This window comes from Eretmochelys imbricata, chromosome 2 (genome assembly GCF_965152235.1).
Source record: "Eretmochelys imbricata isolate rEreImb1 chromosome 2, rEreImb1.hap1, whole genome shotgun sequence".
NCBI classification, from domain to species: domain Eukaryota; kingdom Metazoa; phylum Chordata; order Testudines; family Cheloniidae; genus Eretmochelys; species Eretmochelys imbricata.
The window spans coordinates 112113228-112141032 of record NC_135573.1 but is presented as its reverse complement, the minus strand read 5'-3'; the positions used below and the strand labels follow the sequence as shown (position 1 = coordinate 112141032).

Sequence of the window (27805 nt, the reverse complement as noted above, 5' to 3'; positions counted from 1 at the left end):
TTAACCTACAATCTCTGCAGGTTCAGTGACCAACTTAGATCCATCCCATGCTGTCTTAAACTGTTCAGGAACAGGAAATTCTTTCTGGTAAATGGAAAGAGCAACAATGATTGTTAGATAAACAGTGGATATCTTATAAAAACTGATGGAATACTATTAGTGCTGCATGATTGACAAGGCATTTATAACTCAGACATGCCTGGATTACAAAGAGGCCTTCTTCATTACGCGCAGGAAACTGTTTCAATGTCACACAGAAAACAAGCTCATTATTACCATAATTCACTTAGCTTTGTTCATGTGCTAGTTTGTAACAGCCCCCTTTCCTCATTATTTGGGCAAACTACATCAGTATAACTTGTTTCAAAAAAGACTATGGACTCCATTAGCAGGCAGTCAAGCTAACTGGATGGGAATGTAGAAAAGAAAACCTGGTAAATACCAGTAAACTTGGTAAGGTAGTAACAAGACTAACAGGAATTTTAAAGAGAAAAGTGATATCCTACAGAGCAAAACCCATGGTCAATCCCCAGAATTTGGTGGCAGATGTAATCTCAGATCTCAAGATAATTGTTGACCAGTCTTAGGTGGATGAACAAAGGTGCATGTTAACAAAAACACTGTCACATTACCACTTTAACAGTGAAGCATTCCAAAAGACACACTATGTACAGTCAATGTTGCAGGACTTCACGGGAGTCCTTAGCTCATTCAGTGTGCACCTGTGAACTCTGCTGGATCCCTGGCCTCAGGTGCTGCACACCTTGTAGGGTAAAAATTGTGTGATGCTCCTAAGATGTGGAAGAGAGGGCTCCTTTCCTCAGACCCTGCAGTAGACTTATATTTTCTTAAATGACTAGTGATTTTGGGTACCCAGCTCGAGACATGTTCAAAGGGGCCTGATTTTCAGAAAGTGCTTAGCAACCGTCCTCTGAAAATGAGGTCCTTTTAAGGTGTTGGAAGTTGGGCACCCAGGACCACTAGTCACTGCTGAACATTTAGGCTTTTTTTTTTTTTTAATTAACAAAAAACTCCCCAATGAAATTCCCGCACAAAAATATTAAGAGAAAGTTAAGGTAGCCTGGTTAAGCCCTCAGTAAAGTTGCATACACAACTTTAACCCTGCCCCTTTGTGTGTATGTATTACAACACAGCCTAATTATATGATATCCTGCTACTGTATTGCATGCAGTGAATGAGGAACAGCTTCACAGGAGGTGCTGAGATACTGCAGTCCTAAGTATAGTCTGAGAACCTCAGTAGAAGAGTCAGAGCCCTTGCTTCAGGTAACGTGCCCCTTATGTATGAATCAAAAGAAAAGGAGTACTTGTGGCACCTTAGAGACTAACCAATTTATTTGAGCATGAGCTTTCGTGAGCTACAGCTCACTTCATCGGATGCTTTCCTGGACTCTGTCTGGCATGCGCAGAAAGTACTACAAGAAACTATACACGTACCAAAAGCTTGTATTTAAAAATATACTGTATTATTTGAGAATTAATATGTGATGATGTTGACCTTAACACTGGCATTTCTTGACCTTTGAGTTGATGTTCTTATAATATGTGGCAGGAAACTGAAGTTAGAAATCTGTTTCACACAGGCCAGAGACTAAAGTGACATAGGAGACACTGAATTATTTTCCATCACAACGGAAGGAGATAACGGCTCTTTTAATGTATGGAATTACTTTGCACCCCAGGAAAAGGTGTTCTTTGATGGATTGTAGCTGAGACTATTGGTATATGAAAGAGGGTTTATTTCTGTGGTTTGAATCAGACCTTGCTGGGGGGGGGAAATTGTGGCACTTTAACTCCTACTTGCCTCGTAATATGAAAGGCTAATCACTACACAGATTAAAAGAGGGAGAAAAACTGAGTCTTTAAAAATATTCCACTTACGTAATCTCCATTTAGGGGGATAAGAATGTTCATTTCAGATGACTTGGCACTCACAATCTCACAGTCTAATGAATCTTCACTGAGGTATATGTGGCAGCCTTCTGTCTTGTTAATCGAAATGGTTGGCACTTTCCCCATCACCTGAAGAACAATAAATGTACCTAATATCAAATGCCACTGCATCAGTGAAAGTAACAGTTAATAACAAAAACCCTATCCACCTGCTGAGCCTAGCTTTGGCCACCAAACTCTGATGTATGGCAGCTGCATTTACATTTGGGGATTTAAACAGACTGGCATGGACCAATTAATGGATGGTGGGAAGGCTGCTACTGTTTAACTGTATTAAATGTTATTTTCTATCCCTGAAGTTCTAAAACATCAACTTTTAAACAACAAGCCTCTCACTCCCACACACATGCACACGGTCTCCACCCCTTGGCCCTCTTTACCAAAGGGGATAAGATGATGGGATCCACACACATTCCCACCAGTACCAGTGCATAACTTGCATGTACATCAGTGGGACTTATGGGGAAACAGATCCCCCCCACACACAGAGTGACTGACTGCAAATAATGACAGGTTTCAGAGTAGCAGCCGTGTTAGTCTGTATTCGCAAAAAGAAAAGGAGTACTTGTGGCACCTTAGAGACTAACAAATTTATTTGAGCATAAGCTTTCGTGAGCTACAGAAAGCTCACAAAAGCTTATGCTCAAATAAATTTGTTAGTCTCTAAGGTGCCACAAGTCCTCCTTTTCTGACTGCAAATACTCCTTCACTAGAGAGATGCTCCACAAGTTTCTGCTTAAAACATTCTGCAGCCTCTGGGTCTCTGAGGTATTGCAGCACATAATAAAAAAGGATTTTTTTTTCTTCCCCTGCCAGCAATGGTACAGCTCTAAAAGTGTATTGAAATTGATTACAATTTAAATTAAACAGACATTTCTTTAAGTCAGTTTGAAAGCAAGTGCAAGATTTACTTGAGGCGAGAAGAGGAAATGAGCCAACTCCTCTTTGCATCTGTGGGGTTGTAAACAACTCCACAAGGCAAAGTGGTTGAGTCACTGTTTGTCAGTAAGAATCCCCTTCTCTCCACCCCCTGCCCTGCAAAAAAAAAAAAAAAAAAAAAAAAAAGCAGTAACTAGAGCCCCATGGTAAATGATTGCCAAGATATCAAAAGGACAGAGGTTAGTTAGGGTCATAAAACAGCAGCAGCAGGGTATATATATATATATATATATATATATATATATATTCCCATGTAAATAAAAAGGAGTGTTTTCTCACATCATTCACGTTAATACATTTTAGATTCAGTTCCTGAACAACATGCTGATAAACACAGAGTGTTCAGTGGCCATGGCCTTGATTCTATAGCTAGTCTGTGCAAGTGGAGCACTTTCTCTAGGTTGATTTTAATGGAGCTCCATTGAGTCGAAAGTATGCTCCTATATGGATCATATGGTATGCCTGGGGGTATTTTATTTGACAAATATTAACCCAGCAGGAAAAATAATCGGTAAATAGTTATACTGGTGGGGGTCAAGAGCCAAGAGCATTGCACTATTATTGCTGTTTATGGCAAGATCTGCTTGGTGAATTCCATTGATCTGTTACATTAACATATCATTCATATGACCAAACCTGCAAAGTGCTGACAGAGTTCAGGTGCTCAGCACCTTGCAGGATCAAACCCTTAGAAAGAAGACAGCAGCCTGCTTCAAGCAGTTGTTCAGCCTGACTCATGCTTTTCTTAAGTGCAAGACCAGCCACGCTATAAGGCACTGAAATCTTATGCAACATTCATGAAGCCTGAATCATCAAAGGCATTTTGATTTTAGCAAATATATTTCCCCTTTATTTGAATTTTAACGAGACGTGGTGTTCCTATTCATTGTGTATAGACTTTTCAGCTTTGGTGAATAGTTCTAGCGCTAACAATCAAAATCCTCTATTTATTAAAAAAAAGATCACTATTTCTTAAATAATCATGCCCTTTTCTCTCTCCCAACTGCCTCTTTCCCGCAAAAGGAAATGTAGTGATTACCAATAAAATTATTGCTAAATGTTCAGAAGTAGACAAGTAACTAGTAATAATGGCATTCACTCGTTTAACGTTTAAAAGATACAAAATATCTTGCTGTTCCTCTCCCTATGGTGGCTTTGACCCACATTTCTGAAGCATGGTACAGTATTCCCCATTATTAATGTCACTCACTGTGCTGTATCTGCCCATCTACATGTAAATAGAAGACCCCACTGATTTCAGTGAGGAATGTGAGCCTCGAGACGGATGGCAGGATATGAGCTGATGAGTGTTTCAGCGGTTTTATTTTTTATTGATATTTTAAAGAAAAGCCATTGTTTGCCCTTCTCCCAGCAAAGCTGGAGAAGCCATTTCAATTCCATTCTGTTGCTAACAGGGTAGACTGTCAAGGGCTCAGCACCTAGTACTCAATTAAAGTCATTGGGAGTTAGGTGCCATTTGAAAATCTACCCAACATCCTCAGTGTGAGAAAATTAGCTGAGCCTCACAACCACCTTCTTGACTTTAGCACCAATTAGGCAAATGAGTGGCACTATGCCATGAAGCTTTGTCAAACTCCGACACTGATGGACCAGGATGCATGGAGTCCAAACCTGGGGACCGTTCATTGAGAGAACCTGACCACCACTCCCCAGAAGTAAAAGTTCCCAGACTATCAGAAAATACCTCTGCTGATCTCAACTACAGCACCAGAACATTAAGGAAAGGTGTTCTCGACAGGGAGCCATGATCAGTGGCACTTGAAAACTCAAAGGCAAAAACAATAGTAGCTCTCAATCTTTTTCTAGACAAGTTAGAAGAATTTAGTGCATCTAAAAGGTAATTTTTGGAAATATACATTTTTTTTTTGTATACTCCAGGGAAGCTGAAATTATCTCTAGTAGTCAAATACCACTTTGAAGTTGTTGGTTCTTTTCTTCTTCTTGTCTAATTGGATGTTTACCTGAATCTGAATATCCCTGGAATTGATCACTTCCACGATACCCACGACGTTGTCAAACACAAGGCCAAACTTTCTGCAGTTGTCTACAAACAAACAAACCCGAAACGAATGAAGGCAAAATAAAAAGATCTTTTTTAAAAAAAAAATCACATGACCACATTAAAAACTAAAATGCTTCAATCCTGCAATGACTTACACGTGTGAGTAACTTTACACAGGACTATTCATGTCAATAAAGTTACCTGCATGTGCAAATCTTTCCAGGACTTACTGCCCCAAAGCTCATATGTGAGACTGTCCACTCACCAATTGTAATGGAATTTATTTTTCCTTTCATCTGTAGTGTAGATTTGTTGCATTTAAAAATGTAAGCCACTTGCTTGAGTTCAGTATCAGTAATAACAAGGTCGTTCTTATCCTCTTGGTATTCCTGTTTTAAAAAACGCATATACTGGTTTCACTATCTTTAATAAGGCAGCAATAAGGTAGACTTTAAGCACAACTTATTCCAGTCATTGCATCTTCACATAGAAAGAGAATGGGGAGGAAAAAAGATTCTCACTTATCTCAGCCTGTGATAAGTCTAACTGATTGGGTTTATGAGGGCACATATTCAGTGCTGTGTGTGCATGATTTAGAGCTGAAGTGTCTGTGTTGTGAAGATCTTAACACTGACCAAGACCAAAAAATGTTTATTTTGGTACTAGGTTCTTATACACTCAACTATTTAAAACTATCTCAGTGAAGTTGTTGCTTGGTTACCACCCAATTTTAGAACAAGTAGGCACCTTCAGGAATAGAACAAGTTGTTGGTGCATACTGTTATATAATTCATTAGGGTTAGGTGTGAGCAAGGCAGTATCCAATAAGGAGTAGTGCATGAAGACCTTCCTTTCTATTTGTAAGACACTGAGGGCCCATTTTGCACACAAGACTTCCAATTGATTTCAATGGGAGAGTTGAGGTATGTAAGCTACACACTGCGTGTCCCAGCATAGTAAAACAGAATTCATAGCAAAATGCTGGTCTACTTAGCATGTACACAGGGGCTCTCCCATGTTTTGCCTTTACTGCACTTTCCTGTCTCAGTGAGAGTACCTGGAATATTCTAACACTAGCATAGCACAACCCATGTAAACAATGGCTGACCCTCATGCACACTGTGACCCATGCAAACAAGGGCCTATGTAAGCTACCAACTGACTAAATCATGTCTTGTCTTCCCCACCCTTATAAACAACATAACTTTCCATTCAATAAGTTCTGTGCATGCACATGCAAAAAACCACACATACCCCCTCCAAAACTAAACGAATCAAGCTATTCCTTCTATGGGCTGGGAAAGAAGATGGAGAACTATTGTTCTTTCTATTTGTAAATACTATGATATTGTGATTATATGAGTATCTAGATAGAGGTGCTCCCACTGGCTAATAAATGAGAACTTCCATTGTGTCACAACAACTATATCTCTCATACGTAAGAATGGCTTGCACAATGGGACCTTACTCAATTGGAGTTCTCTGTGGGTTTCCTTCTGAGGGACTTTTTGACTGAGTTAAGAACTAAAATATTGGTTCTGAATCTTATAGGACTATTTTCCAGTTCAGGTAAATTCTCATACTATTCTCACCAACAAATGAAAAAGCTGTAAATCTCACAAGAATATTAAGGACTAAGCTGTGGCTAGATGGGACAGTGCAGAGCCACTGTGCCCCCAGAGAAGCACTGGAGAGATTGTGCCTCAGGCAGGTACAATCCCTCTTGGGATGTTCCAGGCAGTAGTACGTGTGTGTGTGTGTGTGTGTGTGCGTGTGTGTGTGTATATATGGGCGATGTGAGCTGAACTTACCACTCTCCATTTCTTTCCCTCTAGTTCTAACAAAGGAGAATGGCTCTGCTGAGGAGAATTTTTGGGAGAAGTGGGACTCGGAGTATGGCTTTTTGTAGGAGAACGAACTGGCAGACCCTGAGCACGTAGATTGGGATTCTTATGGGTCTTCTGGTCATCTGAGACATGTCGTAGCCCTAATAAATAAATAAATAAATAAATAAACAAAGAGGTGCTGATATGACTGAGTCTCTCTCACAGCATTAGGCCCCTAGGGAGGTTAATATTAAAACAGGGAAGAGAATACCATAGCTAGTTTGATTACAATTGTATTAAAATGCCCAACACACTTCTATGCTTCTTTAGGTATTTAGCCAAAAGGGAACTGTCTGGCCTCATACTTTTAAATAAAGGTTCTTTTACTGTGAATGGGCTGGCATTATGTCTTCACAGATAAGCTCAGCAATGTCTATTGGCATCTCTCTGTTCACAAATCTAAAGGTTCACTATATCTGTCATCAGCTGTGCATGCCGCCACTCCATTCATTTTATAGGTTCATCTGTGAAAATTAGATTCTCTAGCTAATCTGATTGTAATGCACTCATCCTCAGAATACCTAGGGCCAAAGACTGAACTTTACTGTACTGTGTATATTTCAACTCAAAACTGTGTACACTAATTAAGACTGTCCTCAGTTTTATTAAGAAAAGCTTAATAGCTTTATTTAGGTGTACTTACAACAACATTATACAGTGGTATAGCAATCGGTACCTGCTTATCTAAACCAATGTCTCAGTACAAATCAGTGTATGCAGAAAATGCAGAGTGGACAAATTCTAGTCTCAGTGACATCTGGGCACTGCCACTGAAGTCAACAGGACCCAAAGTGTCAAACTTGGATGCCTATAATAAGGTACCCAAATTCACACTGAGGGATCTAAATAAGTGACAGGAAATTCAAAGGTGCTGAGTACCTATGAGATCCTACTTATTCAATGGGAGCTGCCAGGGCTCAGTATCTCTGAAAATCACGCTATTTATTTGGGTGCCTCAATATGGATTTAGATGCCTAAATTTAGGCTTCCAAGCTTAAAAATATACTGGCTTTGGGCCGTATAGATCTGACTAAAGGGAGAATTTGGCTAAGTATATATAGTGGTAGCTAGTATCAGTTGGCTGAAGAGTGACAAGTTGAACTATTTTCCTCTAACCTTTGGTAATTGCCTCTCCCTGGTTAAGCTGGGCAAACAAGGCTGAGCGAGATGTGGTTGCTTCATCCTTTCCACTTTCTGTATCGAAGACAGGAGGAGGTCCTGGGGGCAGCGGTGGAGGTGGGGGTGGTGGGAGGCACTGCCCACTTGTTAGAGTAGACAACACAGATGCTGTTGATGCAGTTGGGCCCTATGTGTGGGAGAGATGGAAAATATGTTTAATACAGTTTTTCAAAAACCCTCTATTATGGAATCTTACTCTTTTCATACTTGAATGCTGCTGGGAGTTGGACTTCGGCCAGCAGTGGGCTTGGGAAAAATTGCTGGCACTAATGAATGAACTTACATATTAAGAAAGATTCATAGTGTAAGGAAGAAAATTTCTTCTTTCCCCAAATATCCAGATAAAATAAACCCCGGAATGATGCACATTCAGTATAGGCCAGACAAATAAAAAAGCATTTCACTCTAATCTCCAGTGAAGATAACACAATGAATAATAGGGTGGAACTTGCCCAGCCAGTTATACACATGCAAAGTGGGCATGAAATGCTACCCTTCAGATTTTGAATATACTTTGCAATGTGGTGTAAGGTTGTGGTGACTCAGGCTGTTAAATTCAACACTATATTTCAGAATTCTGATTTGACTGCTTTTTATTTTTTAAAATTTCTATATGTTTCTAACACAATAGCTCCAGGTGCAGTCATAATACCAGTTATAGACAAATACTGTAATGAGGGACATGGATATAGTGTGAATAAACTAATCTTTCTAGCAATTGTTTTGTATAATCAGCCGTACATGGTATTGGTCTGTTTGAATTATATGTCTATGCCAGTGCACTATGAAAAGAAACAGAACAGCTTTATTAGTAAAAAATCAGATTCAGATCTTAGATTTCTAATTTGCCTGACTCACAGGAAAGACAGGAAGGATCAAAGGAATTGGGATTCATTTTTTCTGTCTGACCACTCAGCGAGTGTCACTCTGATTCCAAGAATCCCTCATCTGGACAGCACCTCTGCAGAGGAGGACAAAGACTATATTTTATAGGATCCATTATGGAAGATCAGACGTTTGGAATCTATACCTGAAAACCTCATTGTTTCAGGCATAACTACCACCTAGAAGCAGCAGCCCAGGCTGGTTATATGGAAGTAGCATGAGGCCCTCTGCACCACTTATATCTTACATGGGGGCTGCACAGGCAGGTCGCTAGGAAAATGGATGTATAGGAGGGCCTGGCATCTGTGTGGGTCCAGCACAATCCAATGGGGAAGGCTACAATGGGATGAGGCTGCTGGAAAGGCCATAAGTTCAATGTGAGCAGAGTCCCTGAGTTATTCCAGCCCATAGACTAGAATAGCAGTCAAGAGGGTGAAGGCTAGGCTGGGCTGCACAAAACCTGAGATGGGAAGGTGGATTTTACCTCCACAGCCACTCCACTCCCATAGAGCACAGATCCTTGAGCCTTATGTGGGATGGGTAAATTTCTCCATAGAGAAAACAGAACTTTTTGTTTGGTTTCGGGATCATTTGCCCCCCAGGCTGCAAAACTGCCTCACATCCTATTATGGACCCAGTCTAAAGCCCATTTCAGTCAATGGGAGTCTTTCATTTGAGTTCAGCAGGCTTTGGATCAGGCCCTATAACAACAAGGAAGCATTTTGGCAATTGTATCAGAAGTAAAAAGCATGGCAGTAATTGACAAAAATGCTAATATATTCAACCAACAGTACCTCTGTAACGTACTTTCCCACTGTTTCAGTCTGGGGTAAGATCTTTGCATACAAGTTATGACTCAGGTAGTGAGTAAAGGATCAGAACTCTAAACACTGTAAAACCAGCAGTGTTTTGTATTCCTCCTCTTCCTCCTCCTCCATGGGCTAAGTAAACAATAGAGGTTATAAAAATCATTATATTCCACTACACTCCTAGAATTCATAGCAGCACTCACTGAGCCATCAAAGATTGAATGGTAAATAAGCTGCATTTTCTCTTGTTTCTTACTTTTATGCACATTTAGGTGGCTTGGGAAAGGGAGAAGAGAAAATAACAATCGACTTTGTAACAGAAATCAAGGAAGTTCAAGAGTTAAGTTGAACTTCTGTTGCAAACTTTTTTCCTGTGTGCCAAATTCTTTTCTCAATTACAGCCAAGCAACATAGACAGAATATCAGCAGACTGCAGAGAAATCAATCTGCACAACAGCCTAGAGTACAATCATGGGTTTTGGAAGAAGGCTATAAAAGTTGCTGACGCTGACTAGGAAAGTGTGTAGAACAGTGTTTTTCGACCTTTTTTCATTTGTGGACCCCTAAAAAATTTAGAATGGAGGTGCAGATCCTTTTGGAAATCTTAGACATTCTGTGGACCCCAGGTGAAAACCACTGATCTAGAAAGAAGAGTTACAGCCAAGTAACCCTATAAAAATCAACAGAATAACATGGGTGTATGTGAGAGCAGAATTTGTCTCCATAATTATTGCATAGGAAGAGATTCTCAAAACCTAGTCCCACTTTTTAACCTGTAATGAATTTCAGTCATAATTTAGGCCACTGAGACATCTAAGAACAAATCCAAGGTAATGAGATTGCTGGGGTATAATTCAGGGCTGAGTTTGCTCCATTGTACGTACACATCTCAAGGCATGAGGGACTGAGCTGAAGTTACTAAACACACCCAGTGAACACACCTGGGACAGAATGACGAGAAAAGACAGACCAATTTAAATAATTAGGAGACATACAGAAACATACTGGTGCTGCTGTCAACTGTCTGCCTCTGTGTGTACTGTGTGTGTGTCTGTCTCTCTCTTTTAACCTGTACAATATTGAGTTGCCCAATTTAGATCAAGTAAATATTCATGAAAAGAAAAGGAGTACTTGTGGCACCTTAGAGACTAACCAATTTATTTGAGCATGAGCTTTCGTGAGCTACAGCTCACTTCATCGGATGCACCGTGGAAACTGCAGCAGACAGTCTGCTGCAGTTTCCACGGTATGCATCCGATGAAGTGAGCTGTAGCTCACGAAAGCTCATGCTCAAATAAATTGGTTAGTCTCTAAGGTGCCACAAGTACTCCTTTTCTTTTTGCGAATACAGACTAACACGGCTGTTACTCTGAAACCTGTAAATATTCATGCTTCATGAAATTCATTCCATGGAGGAGGACCCATGTGTAGCATAGAGGCTCCTTGGGCAAGGGTCCCCTGTTCTTTTAAAACAAATCTCACCTCAGACCTGACAATCTCACTACATCAAATGCATGTCTTACAGGATATTTAGCCATAAAGAGTAACATGTAAGGTATCTACAGAAAACTTATAACCAGACATGCCAAACCCATGAAAAAATGCAGAAATTGGGCTTGTTTTTGGCTTAATTGACTTGTGAGTTGCTTGTTGGCTAGTTTTTGGCTTGTTGCTTGTTTGGGTTGTAGCTTATTGCAGCTTGTTGCTTCTTTTTTTTGATCGGCTCCTGGCAAGCAGGGGCAAGCAGGGGAGAGAGTCAGGGATGCACAGTGGGCCCACCACAGTCCCAGACTGCATGACAGGGGGTATCTAGTCACATAGAGTGTTGGGGTTCTTAGGGATTGGCTTGTTATGGCCTTGTTTTGAAATGGGATTTGCTTGATTTTTGGCTTATTGTGAAAGTCAGGGTGCTTATTTACCGCATGGAAGTTGGCAACTGTGCTTATAACTTGTCAAGACTCATAATCTTTGCAAGATATATATGGATAATATTTAAGGAATAATGTATTTATATTGAAATTATGCTTTATCGACTTGGAGCAAAAATTAGTCACCAAGGTAGTCTTGGTGATGACCTATTCAAGCAAGAGTTGCCACCCTTCCCTAGTCAACTGGTGAGGTAATGCAAGATTCTATTGTCTACCCTTGCCACATCGCAGAACAGTCAATGGAAAACCATCAAAGACAAATGCCAACAATCAAAACAAAACCACTTGGAGGTGAAAAAGAACATTTTAGCAGGCAGGAGATTGCCCTAGCTATGAATAAAAACAAAACACTGTTTCACTATAACAGAGTGTAGGGAAAGGCGCTCTGGACCCATTCATTGAGGAAACCCTTTAACAAGGGGGCTTTCATGAACGTTTGGATCCTAGTTCTTCTGAAACCAGCCAGCTCTGCAACAAGCTGAACTTTGGGGGGAAGCCTACTTTGTTGTATAGGAAAGGTAACTACTGCTAAGCATAGACCCAGGTTTGTGTTTTATGATTGTTTTGTGTTTGTAACCAGTTGTTTCCATCCTTTTCTCTCACTTCTAGTTAAATCTTTATTCTTTCTCAAATAAACCTACTTTTGTTTTATTGTAAGTGTTCACAAGTGCTGTGTGGTTTTCAGGAGTGGTGGTTTAAGGTAAAACTGGTAAACTGGGGTACCCTGCACCTCTGGGTGCCGAGAATCTGGAATTTCAGTGAGTAGCCAGTGTCTGGGGCTGGATGTCACAAGGGAATGATTCAAAGAGACTCAAGGCTTGGGGCGCACCTATTGTTAACCTGCAAGGTGAAGACAGAGCTGGCATAGCCCAGAGGAGAGTGTTTGAGTGGCTGACAGGCTGGTGGTGTCAGGGAGGTGATACCCAGTTACCAAAGGGAAGACTCCCACTTGCTGGAGGCAGTGGTAAGAAAGATGACCCACAGTCCTGGGTACCCCGAGAACCATCACACCATGCAAGGCCCTTCATGTTGAGGAAGCCCTGAGATACCTCTTGGCAAGGGGACAGGGAGCAGGCAAGCAGACTGGATGTGCAGGAAAGTCTCTGCATCCCTAGCCTGCCAGGGCAATGGATTTTGTGCTGCTTCCAAATACGCTGGTATGGAGGGCAGTTTTGGAGTGGGCTTGGTTAGGAGGGTCCATTGGATCCATAAATTGCTCTAGTATCTAGGAATGGCTGCATAGGGATCACTGTGGGGCAGCAATCACCATACGAGCTGGAGTAGTAGCTATGTACGGGGTATTTTATTGGGTGACCTGTCCCTGAATTGGGGTGAATTCTATTCCTGTCCAGTTTCCACTGATTTCCCTTCATAAAGCCCATTTATTTGTGCTTTGCATTGCGTGGTGTGTGTATGTGTGAGCCCCTGGGAATTGAAAAAACAGCACATTATACGCTCACAAAAGTTCATCTTTTTTAATACAGCAGGTGGTTAAAAGGCTTGCTATTTGCAAACAACTCTTTACATTAACTTTGAGCAGATGTCCACAACAATGTATCTTTACACAAAGAGTATTTAAGAGCCATTTGACTAGCGAGGGATGTTATCTGCAAGCCCCTGTCTTCTATTTTCATTTCAGCTGTTTTCCTTGGTAACAGCTGCTCTCCTCAGTGCTCTGGTTTACATACATCCATTCAAGTTATGCTCAGGGATGTTTGTTCCCACTTGCATCTTTGGGTGGTCACTTTCCATTTGTAATTAAGATCTTTTTGTTGAAACAGTGTCATCACTTGCAAATGTGCCCCTTGTAAGAAATATTAGGGAAGTGACTGACTTCAGCGCTAGCTAGCTAAAATTACAATTTTATATAAATACAGGAAGACATCTGAGAAGAAGGGAATGTATCATACACGTTTCATCATACAGTACTAGCAATCTCAATGTGGTTGCTTTAGTAAAGCTTGCTTTAGTAAAGATTTATATAACTGGACAAAGAATTCTTTGTAGCTGTCTGAGTAAGATCCTATGAACATTGGAAATGCTAGAACCTAGCTCTATGTGGAAATAGCTGTGTAGGGGACAGGAAGCTCCACAGGATTATCATCATGGTGTTTCCCCTGCAGCCTTCCATTGGGGTCAGGGTTTGACCCTGTGTAGGTCAGAGTCATCTGCACAGAGGCCCTGTTCCTCCATACTGACTCTGGCTCCCTAGCAGCCCCCTGTACCTCAGTGACACAGTTCCAGTGGCGTCATGCTTATAAACCTCCAACAGCTTGTGCATGCCCCAGGATTCTCTGTAAAAGGGGGATACTGCTGTGGAAGGGGTGCAGGAATGTAATACAGACCGTGGCTGTATTATGTCTCCACCCTTAGCTCCACAGAGCTACCCATATGTTCCTCCTGACCTACCTCTTTTCCCCCACTGGATGGGCCAGGAACGTGAAGGAGTAGAATGTTGCATGGAAGAAGCTGATAACCCCACACCATGCTGGAGGGGCGACATCAAATGTGCAGATCAGTGGGGAAGAGGTGTTTGGACCCAAAGCTCTTTATTCTGAGTAGCTTCTCTATGGTAGCTCTTGGAGCGTAATTTAAGCCAGGTAATGTCCCAGTGCAGGCGTTACAACCTACCTGATCACTCTTGCTCCTAGTTCCCAAGGTTAAGTTCCTAGGAAGTTTCTGTAGGGCTAGACGCAGAAAGGATCTCACTTCTATCACTCATCAAGTTCAAATTGAGTGAGCCACAGAAAGGTATCTGTCCTTATGGTAGCATCCAGACGCCACAATGAGAAATGAGGCCTTAATGTGCTAGGTGGTGTACAAACACACAGAAAGACATGGACATGCCTCTTTTTGTTCAAGCTTTTGGTGATCTACTGCAGGGTTTTATGTGTAATAACAAAGAAGATGGGAGGATGAAGGTTCCAGTGCAGTGTGAGATTACTGTGGAACATTTAAATGGGAACACATCTCATTTTGTAGTCTACTGATTGCTCTTAGTGAGGAAAGACATTGGGTATAAATATAAATTTCTAAATAATACATACAAATATATATATATATATATAAAAATAACTGAAGTGAGTTAGAAATAAAATGTATCCCTTTATATCTATCTCATGATACAGGTATCTAATTGAGGACGAGACAAGTGGTTTTGGGGGGGCATAACCCCCTGAAATTCATTGAACGCTTTCCTTTTCAAGGCAACAGATGAATAGGACTCCCAATGGGGAGGTTCACTTTCTCCTCATAAAAGGATACGCCACCCCCCTTTTTATAATCCTAGTTACATGCCTGAAATGATTACTGCTCTGTGTTGTTCTCTTCATACACATGCAGTCACAAAGATGAGGATCGTAGAGCTCAAAATATCATGTAACAGCCTCTAGGAACAGGTGGACTATGACACAGAGACATAGATCTTTTGTTAAGGTGTTTCTTCTGTAAAAGTGGCTTAATGTTATGGCCCTATTAACTACAACATGTTAGGCCACCTGTCTGCAAGCATTCATGCTGCCCAATGATATGGAAGTTATAAGATGAAACAGCTGATGTGCAGGGGCTGCAGTCTTTGTGAATAAAAAAAAAATCCTCTTTTTCTGGTTCTCGGCAGGATTATTTATCTGTCCGGCTCTCCAGCTCTGAAGCCGCTTTTATGCATTTGTGCCATTTATCACCTGTTTGGGATTTAACATAGGGCCTATGTTGCCACTGAGCAATGGTACCATTCAATCACGCAATCAGAGATGTTTTACAAAGTCTGGGTTCTCTAAATCACCCTGGAGCTGAATGATGATGTACTATCATTAAGTAATTTGTTTAATGGGCCTATTTAAGCTGTTTCTTTTTTAAAAGTAAAAAAATGTGGAAATACTTCTTGTAACCTATTAAATTGATTAGTAGACATCTTTCTCTCCTTTTCCCTCTATGTATGTTCAGTCCTCCCATTCCATCCCCCTGGCTGTGTTTATACTACAGCTCAAGCTGCACTTGATGGCTGGTGTCAAACAAGTCTCCACAGGCTTCCCCTTAACTGGGGCTGAATAATGTTTGGCCACTGGTGTGGATAGGGCCAAATCAGTATACAGTGTTGCGAACCCCTGCTAGAAGGAGGGAGTGAGGACACTTTCTTAGTAAGTGTGTTGAATGTAACCGATCCTATCTACACCAGTGGGGAAAATGATTTCAGCACTGGATGGTGTTCTGCCATGTTTACATTGAGTGTCCTGAATGGCAGTTTCTATAATGTTAGTGTCTCAGTGGTGAGACTCTGTCTTACAGGGGAAAGGTGACGGCTGAAGCTTTCTACAGGAACCTCTGCCAGGCAATCTCCAGCTTGGCATTGCACCGGTAACAGTCTCGGAGCACAGTGTGTTCTGTGAAATGGAAGTGGCTCAGATTAAAGTGATTCAAGCTGGTCAGCAAAATGAGTCAGAGGGAAATACAACATGGGGCAGAAGGGTGCCCCAGAAAAGATTGGGGGGGGGCAGGAAGGGCGGGGCAAGCCATGTTCTCTTACCAAGACCTAGAAGATTAAAACCCTATGTCCAAACTCTGCTCTTACTTATATTTGTGCAATCCTGCTGAGGTGAGTGGAGCTGCACCGCTATACAATAACACAGGGTGGAATTTCACCTGATCATGTTAACCTCTTGTTTTATGAAAGATGAGTGTCGCTGGCAATGGTGGGTGCATCGTTTATTTTCTAAATTTCTTGTTGGAAACCTGGAATTGCATCAGGTGTATGTTTATACCTTCCCAACATCTCTTCTTCTGGGGGGTGGTCAGAAAAGAAAGATGAACTTTATTCCACATAAGAACACAAGACTTATAATTCCCCCTGGGCGTGACTATGTGGCTTTTTGATAAATGGGTCGAACTAAACATAGCATGGCAGATATACTGTAAAGATAGCATGAGGTTGCTGATTGCAAAAATCAGCCTTTGCAGCCTCCTCCTCTGAGCATGCAGATGGTAGGGACAAGACAAAGTTTTATGGGGAAAATGTTGAGGTGTTAAAGGAAATGGTGGCGATTCGGTGAGAGAATGTCTAGAGCAGGTGTCTGTAGCTGGGAATGAAGTGCCAAATGATTGTATTGGGACTAAATATAAGGGCAGACTGGATGCTAATTTATGGGCTGCAGTACTTACCACTGTTTGATCTATCTCTGGTTCTCGCTGAAGATGCTTAGGGGAGTTTTAATCAAAATTTCAGTTTTTTAAAGAACATTTAAAAATATTATGTATTCCATTATGAATATTTTAGAAAAATATATGTTAGGAGATAAGACTTGCAGACACAGATAAAACTGTCATTGACTTCAATGTGAGTAGGATCGGCCCACTGTAAATAAATCTCAATTTTGAAACTGTTCGTAAATTGCAGATTTTCTCCTAGGTATCTGTGTTTTTTTATAAATGGGGAAAATATTTAGTGTTTCCTTGAGATTGTGTCAAAGGGAACATTTTCACTAAATTCACCACTATTGTGAGACTATTTCATCAAATCAAAAACTCACCAATTTTGTCCCAAATGACCATGGTCTACAAAAAATAAATTATCCCAGCTCTACACAAGTAACTTGAGATGAATGTTTTGGAAAATAATCCTCAGGCAGTATTTGTTTGTTAGCACTGATTTGAGATACAGTTAGCTATAGCAAACTCTCCTTATTGCCAGTTGTTTTCAGGCCATAAAGTAAACCTGCATGAATAGGAGTGGATGTGTTTCCCTGGTCCCTCCCAACACACTCAACCCTTCCAGCAAACTAAAACTTTTATGAGACATTCCTGATAGCTTATACTACAGCTGTTCTAAAAAAGAAAAAAAAGTGGGGCGAGGGGAGGGAGAGATAGTTCAGTAGTCTCTTGCATTTCACCAGTGACAACTGAAAGAAGGAACAGTTTATTACTACAGCTGTAGATTTCGTCTAGAGTTCAAAAAGTGGTAACAAGGAAACATGGTTGCAACTGTCACAAAACAGAACAGTTGTTGTGTGGGGGAAATGATATGCTGATCATTTTCAACAGTTCATTATAATAATAGCTTTGCACTTCTACAGTCTCTTCTGACATCTGAAAATGTCCAAGCATTAATGAATTACATTTTACAGAGCTCTATTAGGTAAGTAAATATTATTATCCCCATTATACAGATGGGTAAATTGAGGCACAACACCTAGTGACTTACCTAGTAGAACCAGGTATCATGACTCCCACCCATTCACATGACTTCTGAAACTTCACACATTCCAATCAATTCAATGAATCCCCAAAACCTTACTTTAGGGAAATGATTTCAGATTGAATTATTTTGGATCATACTGGCAAGAACAGTCTCTTTGAGTTGCTTGCATATCATGATGAAAATATAATTCTATATTTTATTCCATGGGTGTCAGTGGGGCTGAACAGTGGGTGGCCTGTATGCACTGGTCAATTACCAAGTTGCAGTCAGGAGATAAGTCAGGGTCGAACTGGGTAAGGATACCAGGGAGTCAGGGTCAGACATCAAGTTACAGACAGCAGGCAAACAGCAGAGTCTGGGACAAACCAGGGTCAGAAGCCAGAGTCTAGGGTCCACAGCAAGGCAAGGTCTGGAGAAGAAGCAAGCAGGCAGTCTGTGTCATTGCTCAGGACAATTCCCCATGATGGCTTCTTGGTTTATATACCAGCATGAGACAATCAGTGGGCTGCAAGGGGCTGCCACTCAGACCCTGTTGGTCAGTACTTCCTGCAGTGCCTAGCTCCACAGGATACTCCAGCGGAAACATGGCGTAAACTTCCTATGACAATGCTGAATTGTTAGCAGCCCAGAATTCTCATGGTCCAGGTTCTAACTCTTTCTCCCCTGCCCCCCAGTTCTGGGTTGGGTTCTACTTGAGGGTTGGGGGTGGTTCCAGAGCATGAGGTGTGGTGGTACCCAGACTGCACCCCCCTACTGCATCTGGTCTTGTTCATTTCCTGAGCTCTTCTGAGCTGGAGAGGAGGCAAGAGAGTGTTCTGGAACCACACAGTGAAAACAGAGCTTCGCTGCTGTCTATGTTCTTTCTCCTGAGGTCAAGTGTTGGTGACCCTTGTAGACTTATATGGGTTCAGGATTGGGTCCTACAGGCTTTGGTGTAGAGGGAGGACATGGGGGCATCTGGACACCCCTCATTTCCTCCTGCTACTCACACAGCTGAGAGTTGATGTGAGATCAATAGAGGCCTGTAGGCAGGTGGGGCAGGCTAGCTCATCTTTTACATACTCACTGAGCACCACCAGAATTTATGTAGTTGGGCAGTGTCTTTCCATTGGATGTCCGCTGCACACTGTTGGAAATGAGCAACATAAGTGGCTGGCCCTTGCTCCTGGCAAAGCTTCCAGAGGGCAGCCTCTGCAGAGCAGCCACAATGTGGGTCATCAAAGATGGTTGAGAAGGCTTGCAAGGAGTCCCAATCAGAGACCATGGGCCTGCTCTACTCCAACAGGAGGGAAGCCCAATCGAATGCTTCACAGGCAATCAGGCTGACTATTAGCTCCACCTTTGTCTGGTCCATGGGGTACGTTGGGGGCACAGCAGGAAGAGCAGGCTGCCTTGGTTCAGGAACCCCCGGAATTTCCAACAATCCCTGTCAAACTGTTTGGGCGGTGGCACCGCAGGCGTTGGTTCAGGCGATGGGTGGTCTGTCGGGCACATAGTGTGGCTGCTTCTCCCTGTAAGCATGCCAGCTGTTTGTGTAGGGTTTGTGCTTTGACAGTGAGCTTCATCACTCGGGTCTGTAGTATTAGGTTCTCCGCCTGCAGGTTGGCAACTTGCTCTTGCAGGTCCCAGACCCCTGGGGAGCTACTGGTCGGAGGGCAGCCCACCCATTCCATCATATATGCAGGGGTTAGATGGGCTTAGAGGGTGAAGGTGGTTTGAGTAAACTGTCAGGGCTGGGCTGTGGGTAGCCTGTGTTCATGGTCAGTTACCAAATTGCAGGTAGGAGAAGAGTAGCAGGCTTGGGGTCAAGCCAGGTCAGGATACCAGGACGCCAGGGTCAGGCACCAGGCAAGTAGCAGGGTCAGAGTAAAGCTGGGTTGGGATACCAGGGAATCAGGGACCAGGTTACAGACAGCAGGTAAATAGCAGAGTTGGGGACAAACCAGGGTCAGAAGCCAGAGTCTAGGATCCAGAGCAAGGCAAGGTCTGGGGCAGAAGCAAGCAGGCAGTCTGTGTCATTGCTCAGACAGATCCCCATGATGGCTTCCTGGTTTATATACCAGCATGAGCCAATCAGTGGGCTGTGAGGGGCGGCTACTCAGGCTCTGCTGAGAGGTACTTCCTCCAATGTCTATCTTCACAAAGTCCTCCAGTGGAAACCCAGCCTAAGTGTCCAATGGCACTGTGGAAGTATCAGCAGCCCAGAACCCGCCGTCATCCTATCTAGTCCCTCAGGTTCTTCCAAGGGGAACCAGTCTTGTGAATAGTTTTCCCATGAGCAAAGAGCCCAGAAATGCACTAACCCTATTTATTATTTGTTTAAAAAATCTGCAAATACAGGTGGCTCAGTTCTGCGACCTGTATGAACGTTGAGAAGTAACTTACTCCTCAAATAATTACACATATTTCAGTGGGACTGCTTAAAGAATAAGGTATTACTCAACAGGGTGGCAGAATCAAGACCGAAATGAATAAGGGTGACAGAACAGGGCACATTATTATCTTTCAGAGTCTGTACAGATCTATTTTTATCAGCATAAGCACAATAATAAAAGCTGATAGAGCCCCTGTGATTATATTATGAGGGCTGATTGCTTATGTGTGCTTTCACCCTTATGTGCCCTGTACTAGGGCTGCTATACTGTACTCCATTAAGACCTATCTTGAACCTGCCTCTTAAAGCATCCAGAACTGGCCAGTGCCAGAGACAGAGATACAGTTCTAGATGCCCTAATGATCTGATCTAATTTGGTAACTCCTATGTTCTTGATTTTGCACATTTTCCCAAGATATTTGCAAACTGGTTGGAAAAAAGTAGTAATTTGCTAATGATTTTCCAAGACACTTTTTCTCTCTCTTTAACAACCCCAAATACACTGAGTTATTTATTTTATTTGTGTGTGAGTGTGATTTCCAGCATTCCTTGTCCAGTTGTGCAGATACCAATGACAAATTATTTGTATGACATGGTACTTATAAATATGCTTTCAAGTTGGTCAAAAGTTTATTGTATACACAATAGCGATTCTGTACCAACATTTTCTTTCCATAAACATTCCTTTCTCAATGCCTAGCCAACCTACCAGTTTTTCCTTTTATGCACATAAGCGGATGCTATTCCTTTCAAGGATTAACAATTTTGTTTGTAATAGTCCCATAGTACCTATCTAAGACCCTGATCCTGCAAACACCTGGGCGTGTGCCCGACTTTATACACTGTGGGTCTGGTCCTGACTTGTTGAAGTCAATGGGATCTTTGCCATTGACTTCAATAGTGCAGGATCAGGCCTTGTGAGTAGTTCCACTGATTTCACTGGGAGTTAAACCTGTGCTAAATTGGTCAAAAGTTCCCTTTTAAATGCAGTATCTTTATGATACAGTCACTTTATGCCTGGCCAAAACTCTTAGGTGTATCACTTTTGAAAGCCTGAGTATATAATCAGGGATTCACTGAAAACTATCCAAAAACATTGATATGTGACTGTTTAATTCTGACTTTAAAAAGTAAAAGAAAAATCATAATACCATTTTATAACTCCTGGATTTGTTACAGGTGTCTAGTAGAAAAATATCTAAACAGAAAAGATACATGCTAATTTATTAAACTTCTGACTTTGTAAGGTTCACTTGATGGTATGTCAAAAGAATTACATATCACATCAATAAGAACATTATGTTTAGAATTTGACATCTGAGTCCCAGGTCATCTGAGATTTAACTGAACCATACTTTCAGGATAAACCACTTCAGATAGGACACATTTCAAGTGAGCGAAACTAATAATACTATGGATGCAGTAAATCATCTTTAACCAACTGTAATGGATGGAGTACTGTCTGTGGAGACGTTATATTTGATATGAACAAATAGTGGGTTTCGGTCTGTTTGCATACAGCACTCTGATTGACAATTAAACCAAAGGAAACAGAGAGACCCTGGGTGGGAGGCTGAGATGCTGACTTACAACCAGTCAAATGTATCCTGCAATAGCTACTATTTTGGGAAAGATTGCAGGTGCCCACAAAGCTAAAAATGACTCCTATCTGACGAAATGCAAATGAGATAGCTTTGTCTTATCTTAATATTAGTTCCATACCTGTAAAGTTCCATTATGTAAAATAAAATTATTTCTTTTATATATTCGCATATATAAAGTTGGCCCTTATTCTAATGCTCATTCTGCTAATAGGGTAATAGAGTTCCTTAGCCCTGTCTTATAATCATTTCAAAATCAGTAATTCTTCTCACACCCACTGACTGGATTAAAATAGAATAGGATGCAGCAAGGGTGTAATTTTATACTAAACACTGAGAAAGAAAGTGAAGTTTAATATTTTAAACCTTTGCTAAAGAAAGAACCCCACAAAAAAGCAGCTAATTCCTCAGACACTTCAAAAAAGTTTAATATTTTACTTTGGTTCAGACCAAAAAGTACACATATTTCAGCAAATGCTAGTTTCTCCTTTGTTTGAACTTGCACTTGCTATGCTTCAAGGTCTTGCATGGTGCACAGGGAAGAGCGCAAAGTTGTAGTCCAGTGCAAATCTGAGCAAAAGCTATCCCTGGGCACAAGTAACATGATGTACTAGGCACAGCTGTTTTCCCTGAACAGAAGTAAGTTTCAAGCCCCTTGAGTGCAAAGCAAGTGCAGTGAATGTACGTGTCTAAAGGGACATGTCAAGTGCGATCCTTGGCATGCTAATATGTGTTTCTTTCTCTGGGCCAATGTAACTCCTATTAAAGTCAGTGGAAAGACTCCCGTTGACTACAATAAAAGTTGCATCAGGGCCTTTATCCTGACTCCTACTATTAGGCTGTAGTGATTTGGCAACCATGGATTTGTAATATTAGAATACATCTCAGAAGAGGTGGCTTAGTGGTTAGGATGCAGGCATCAAAGGTTAGCGATAGATACAGTTTATCACATGGATCTCACCTCTACATATGTGCCATATATATTGGAGGGGAGGTAACCACTTCATAGCTGAAGTTAAAGCTAGCCTCCATTATAAGATACAATTTTAGCTTCTCTATGTCTTTGGATTGGAAAACTGTTTTGGCCTGAAACTGTAACGTTCTGGTGACTTGTCCCATTCCACTTAATTACAAATTTTTAAACTGTGTCTTTATTTGCTTACACAAAAGAAACTATGAACAATATTGTATGGGTGTGCTTTTTAAAAAAAATTAGGACACTCCAAAACCAAAAAATTGTTAATGAAATTTCAGGGCATAAGACATTTTGACTCACATCTAGAATTCCTCTAACTAGATAATAAGTAATGTGAGTACATTCTTTAGACTACCAAGAAAAAACTTAGACTCTTACATTTTTATATTGACAGGGGTTCAAAATCCTTGCATGTGTGTCAAACACAGCAAATTCTTTATTCTTAAAGTTTAACCCTATTTAAGAGAAGAATAGACAACAGATTGCAAGATGATCCTCTAATGTGGTTACACATCATAGTTGTAACACAATGAAAATGTACTTATATTGTATATATGTTACACACAATATATACACATAGCATGGAGCTCAATAATTATTTATATTCGTATAACATTGTAAAATAAAATTATCTATACTATAATAATGTGGTATGTGTCCCTTATATTTCTTTTTCTCATTATAAAACCTCCCTCTTCTCTGTCTTTCCCTCCCATTCTTCCATCTTTCAATCTCTCCTTAACTTTTTATCCCCTTCTTAACCTTTCTTCTGCTTTCTATCCCCACAAGCAATAGCACACTGGACCTGGAGAATCTAATTTCCTTACTCCTCCCTCATTGCTGCTGAGAACTAGGAGCCCAAAGAATTTCTCCACCTCCCCAAATGTCTAGGCCACAATCGTCCTAAAGCATCATTCTGTCCATCTTTCGCACAAGTTTCAGCTGTTCTCAGCGGAGAGCAAAAAGAATGTAACTTCTGCTACTGGCTAAGAACAGTGAGCTGTGACCATTGCCTGCTCTGCCCTGGAGAAGCACAGTTGTGTAGCCACACAGCCAGCACTGTTTAGTCTCTGATTTGTGTAAGACACAAAATTTCTGCGGAGGCTTCACCTCCCTGGGGCCCATCCATTGTCATGCTTTGGAAAAGTGAAAGGGAAGATGAGGGTAGACATGTCACTATCCACAAAGGCAGATTAAAGAACGAAAAATCCTGCAGCCAGCATACATTGAGCCTAGTTTGTTCATATCTGACGACTATTATTACAATGTCCACCTCCGCCCACTCAGATCTACATTTTATTTTATCAATGCACCCGACCCACTTTAGATCTCTCATACTAGGAGACTACACCAGCACTTTTGTCAGCAAAACTTTTGTCGGGAGTGTGAAAAAACCACACCACTGACTAACATAAATTTCGCCAACAAGAGTGCCAGTGTGGAGAGCGCTATGTCAGTGGGAGATGCTCTCCTGCCGACATAGCTACCACTGCTCATTGTGGGTGGTTTAATTATGCCAGCAGGAGAGCTCTCTCCTGCCGGCATAGAAGAGCTACACAGGAGACCTTACAGTGCAGTGGTACAGCTGTGCCGCTGTAAGGTCTGTAGTGTAGACATAGCCTAAAAAGCTACCTTACTACAACATTCACTACTTTGCACGGCCAACTTTTGTTTTGAATCTTCTTCCTGGGTCACATTTGTCTTATCCCCTTAAAATATTTTTAAAATTTTAAATACAGAAATGTCGTCTTCTTTTTTTTTTTTTTAAATCCTTTCCTCTCCCGGAGATAATGTTTGGTCTCGCTGCAATAATGCCAGAATCTGGTAAAAGCAGAATGAGCTAGTGTTATTTTTCTGTTCTGACTGTGAAAGGGAAGGAGCACTCACGGTTTTACTCCAGGTGAGGCCTGTGGTATGATGTTCTTTGATGTAAGCCTGAAGCTCAGTCCAGATGTTCAAGTATGATTTCACCCAATCAACATGATGTAAGTCACTGTAAGGAAAAAAAAAGGAAATATTTCTATGTATGATTTATTTCCTCCTCTCCTGTGTTTAAATATAGATACTTGCTACCCTGTATTTAAAGCAGACTAGAGACTGCATCTGTCATTGGCCACTGACAATTCAGTCAGAAGACTGCTGACAGACAGGCAGCCCAGCAAATGGTGAGGCCTAGCAGACTGGTGAGCCCTGAGATCCTTCCAGAGGAGAGATAAGGGAACAAGAGGGAACAAAGAGCATCAAAGTGAGCCAGGGCAGTAATAAAGCTAGATGGGGCCCTGTGCCAGGAATTCAAACCTGGTCCCCTTCAGTGTTTTGATTTTTAGAGAATTAAAGATCAGCATATTCTGTAAAATGTCCTGGCTTCTGAGTTCAAAGGTAGTTTGTTGCTTTCCTTTACACCTCTCAAATGAGCATGTGCTCTGCTACCCTTTCCCCTTGGAACATTTTAACCAGCACCTTATAAACTCTTAAATGCAATCAAAATATTAATCTCAAAAGAAAATGAGGAGTTGTCATAAATGAAGACTGGTCAGGAAGCAAAGGTTATGTGCATCTTTAGGCTAGATAATATGGTGTCATGTTATAATTTCTCTCAGACTCATATTTATAAGCCAAGATTTTAAAAAATAAGTTAGGTTCCCAAATTACTATTTAGGCACCTAAATAAGTGGCCTAATTTTCCAAAACTCCAAGCACCGGGATGCCTATCATTGACTGCAATGGGACAATGAGTGGAAGTAAGAATATGTATGGGAGTAACTATTTGTAGGATGGAGCCCTTAATGGTGAAAATCCAGTTAAAGATAATAACAGTGATCACTAAAAGCCTGATCCATGGCCCGCTGGAGTCAATGGAAAGACTCCCATTGATTCCGTTGCATGGGCACTGGGATCAGGTCTTAAAGTAAAACAAAGCCTCAGAGAAAAATTTCCACACTTAAATCCTGTGTCTTGTTTGTTTATTTTTATATAACTTTTTCAGCTCCAATACTCAGAAATATCTTGGTGTGAAATACTAAACAAACATCATCCCTCTCCTCATCCCTAAAAATCATGCACATTGTTTATTCCTTTTTAAAAGGTACACTTTCCCCACTGGTGCTTATACCCGTTCAAAAAGTACATTCTAAAATGGAGTAAAGAATTACCCAGAGTAGATAATTTTGGGCTCCAGCAGGCAATTCACAACTATAATTAAAAGAACTTTCTCAAAAATTCAGATCTGCAGATTAATTTTTACTTGGGCAAAAGATTAAATTACTTGTGAGCTGCTTTCCCTCTGCTGATCAGTGTGGATGAAAATGTGTATCAACAGACCTGATATAAGGACTTGAATCAGGTATAGATTCATAGATATTTAGGTCAAAAGGGACCATTATGATCATCTAGTCTGACCTCCTGCACAACGCAGGCCACAGAATTTCACCCACCACTCCTACAAAAAAAACCTCACACCTATGTCTGTGCTATTGAAGTCTTCAAATCGTAGTTTAAAGACTTTAAGGAGCAGAGAATCCTCCAGCAAGTGACCCGTGCCCCATGCTACAGAGGAAGGCGAAAAACCTCCAGGGCCTCTTCCAATCTGCCCTGGAGGAAAATTCCTTCCCGACCCCAAATATGGCGATCAGCTAAACCCTGAGCATATGGGCAATATTCATCAGCCAGATACTACAGAAAATTCTTTCCTGGGTAACTCGGATCTCACCCCATCTAATAGCCCATCACAGGCCATTGGGCCTATTTATGAATATTTAATTACCAAAACCATGTTATCCCATCATACCATCTCCTCCATAAACTTATCGAGTTTAATCTTAAAGCCAGATAGATCTTTTGCCCCCACTGCTTCCCATGGAAGGCTATTCCAAAACTTCACTCCTCTGATGGTTAAAAACCTTCGTCTAATTTCTAGTCTAAATTTCCTAGTGGCCAGTTTATATCCATTTGTTCTTGTGTCCACATTGGTACTGAGCTTAAATAATTCCTCTCCCTCTCTGGTATTTATCCCTCTGATATATTTATAGAGAGCAATCATATCTACCCTCAACCTTCTTTTAGTTAGGCTAAACAAGCCAAGCTCCCTGAGTCTCCTTTCATAAGACAAGTTTTCCATTCCTCGGATCATCCTAGTAGCCTTTCTCTGTACCTGTTCCAGTTTGAATTCATCCTTCTTAAACATGGGAGACGAGAACGGCACACAGTATTCCAGGTGAGGTCTCACCAGTGCCTTGTATAACGGTACTAAAACCTCCTTATCCCTACTAGAAATACCTCTCCTGATGCATCCCAAGACCGCATTAGCTTTTTTCACAGCCATATCACATTGGCGGCTAATAGTCATCCTATGACCAACCAATACTCCAAGGTCCTTTTCCTCCTCCGTTACTTCTAATTGATGTGTCCCTAGCTTATAACTAAAATTCTTGTTATTAATCCCTAAATGCAAAACCTTACACTTCTCACTATTAAATTTCATCCTATTACTATTACTCCAGTTTACAAGGTCATCCAGATCCTCCTGTAGGGTATCCCTGTCCTTCTCTAAATTGGCAATACCTCCCAGCTTTGTATCATCTGCAAACTTTATTAGCACACTCCCACTTTTTGTGCCAAGGTCAGTAATAAAAAGATTAAATAAGATCGGTCCCAAAACCGATCCTTGAGGAACTCCATTGGTAACCTCCCTCCAGCCTGACAGTTCACCTTTCAGTAGGACCCATTGTAGTCTCCCCTTTAACCAATTCCTTATCCACCTTTCAATTTTTCTATTGATCCCCATCTTATCCAATTTAACTAATAATTCCCCATGTGGCACGGTATCAAATGCCTTACGTTCTATAAAAGAACAAAAATGGGATTTCAATCAGCCTAATTTGTCATGGAAGATGATGGCTAAGGGGGAAAAAAAAAACCCTAATCTGCAGGTATTGTATTTTAGTAACAATATGGTACTATCGGCTAAAAACTGTGCACAGGCCAAGTGAATGGGATTTGTGCAAGGGTTCCCCAAAGGGGCTCAGAAAAAGGAGTCATCCTCT

General features: G+C 41.2%; 1 protein-coding gene across 4 annotated transcripts in view; it reads right to left on the bottom strand.

Moving 5' to 3' along the window:
- The window catches only part of CAP2 (cyclase associated actin cytoskeleton regulatory protein 2), a 73918-nt gene continuing 46113 nt past the window's right edge, over window positions 1–27805 (bottom strand). For 3 of the 4 annotated variants that reach the window (XM_077809106.1, XM_077809108.1, XM_077809109.1), the window contains 7 exons: window positions 24651–24756; window positions 7938–8127; window positions 6747–6922; window positions 5201–5324; window positions 4895–4977; window positions 1902–2042; window positions 1–84 (listed from right to left, as the gene is read on the bottom strand). In XM_077809106.1, the coding sequence (XP_077665232.1) occupies window positions 1–84; window positions 1902–2042; window positions 4895–4977; window positions 5201–5324; window positions 6747–6922; window positions 7938–8127; window positions 24651–24756 (904 nt within the window). The remainder of the gene's footprint in view (window positions 85–1901; window positions 2043–4894; window positions 4978–5200; window positions 5325–6746; window positions 6923–7937; window positions 8128–24650; window positions 24757–27805) is intronic. The other variant, XM_077809110.1, reaches the window with a different exon arrangement.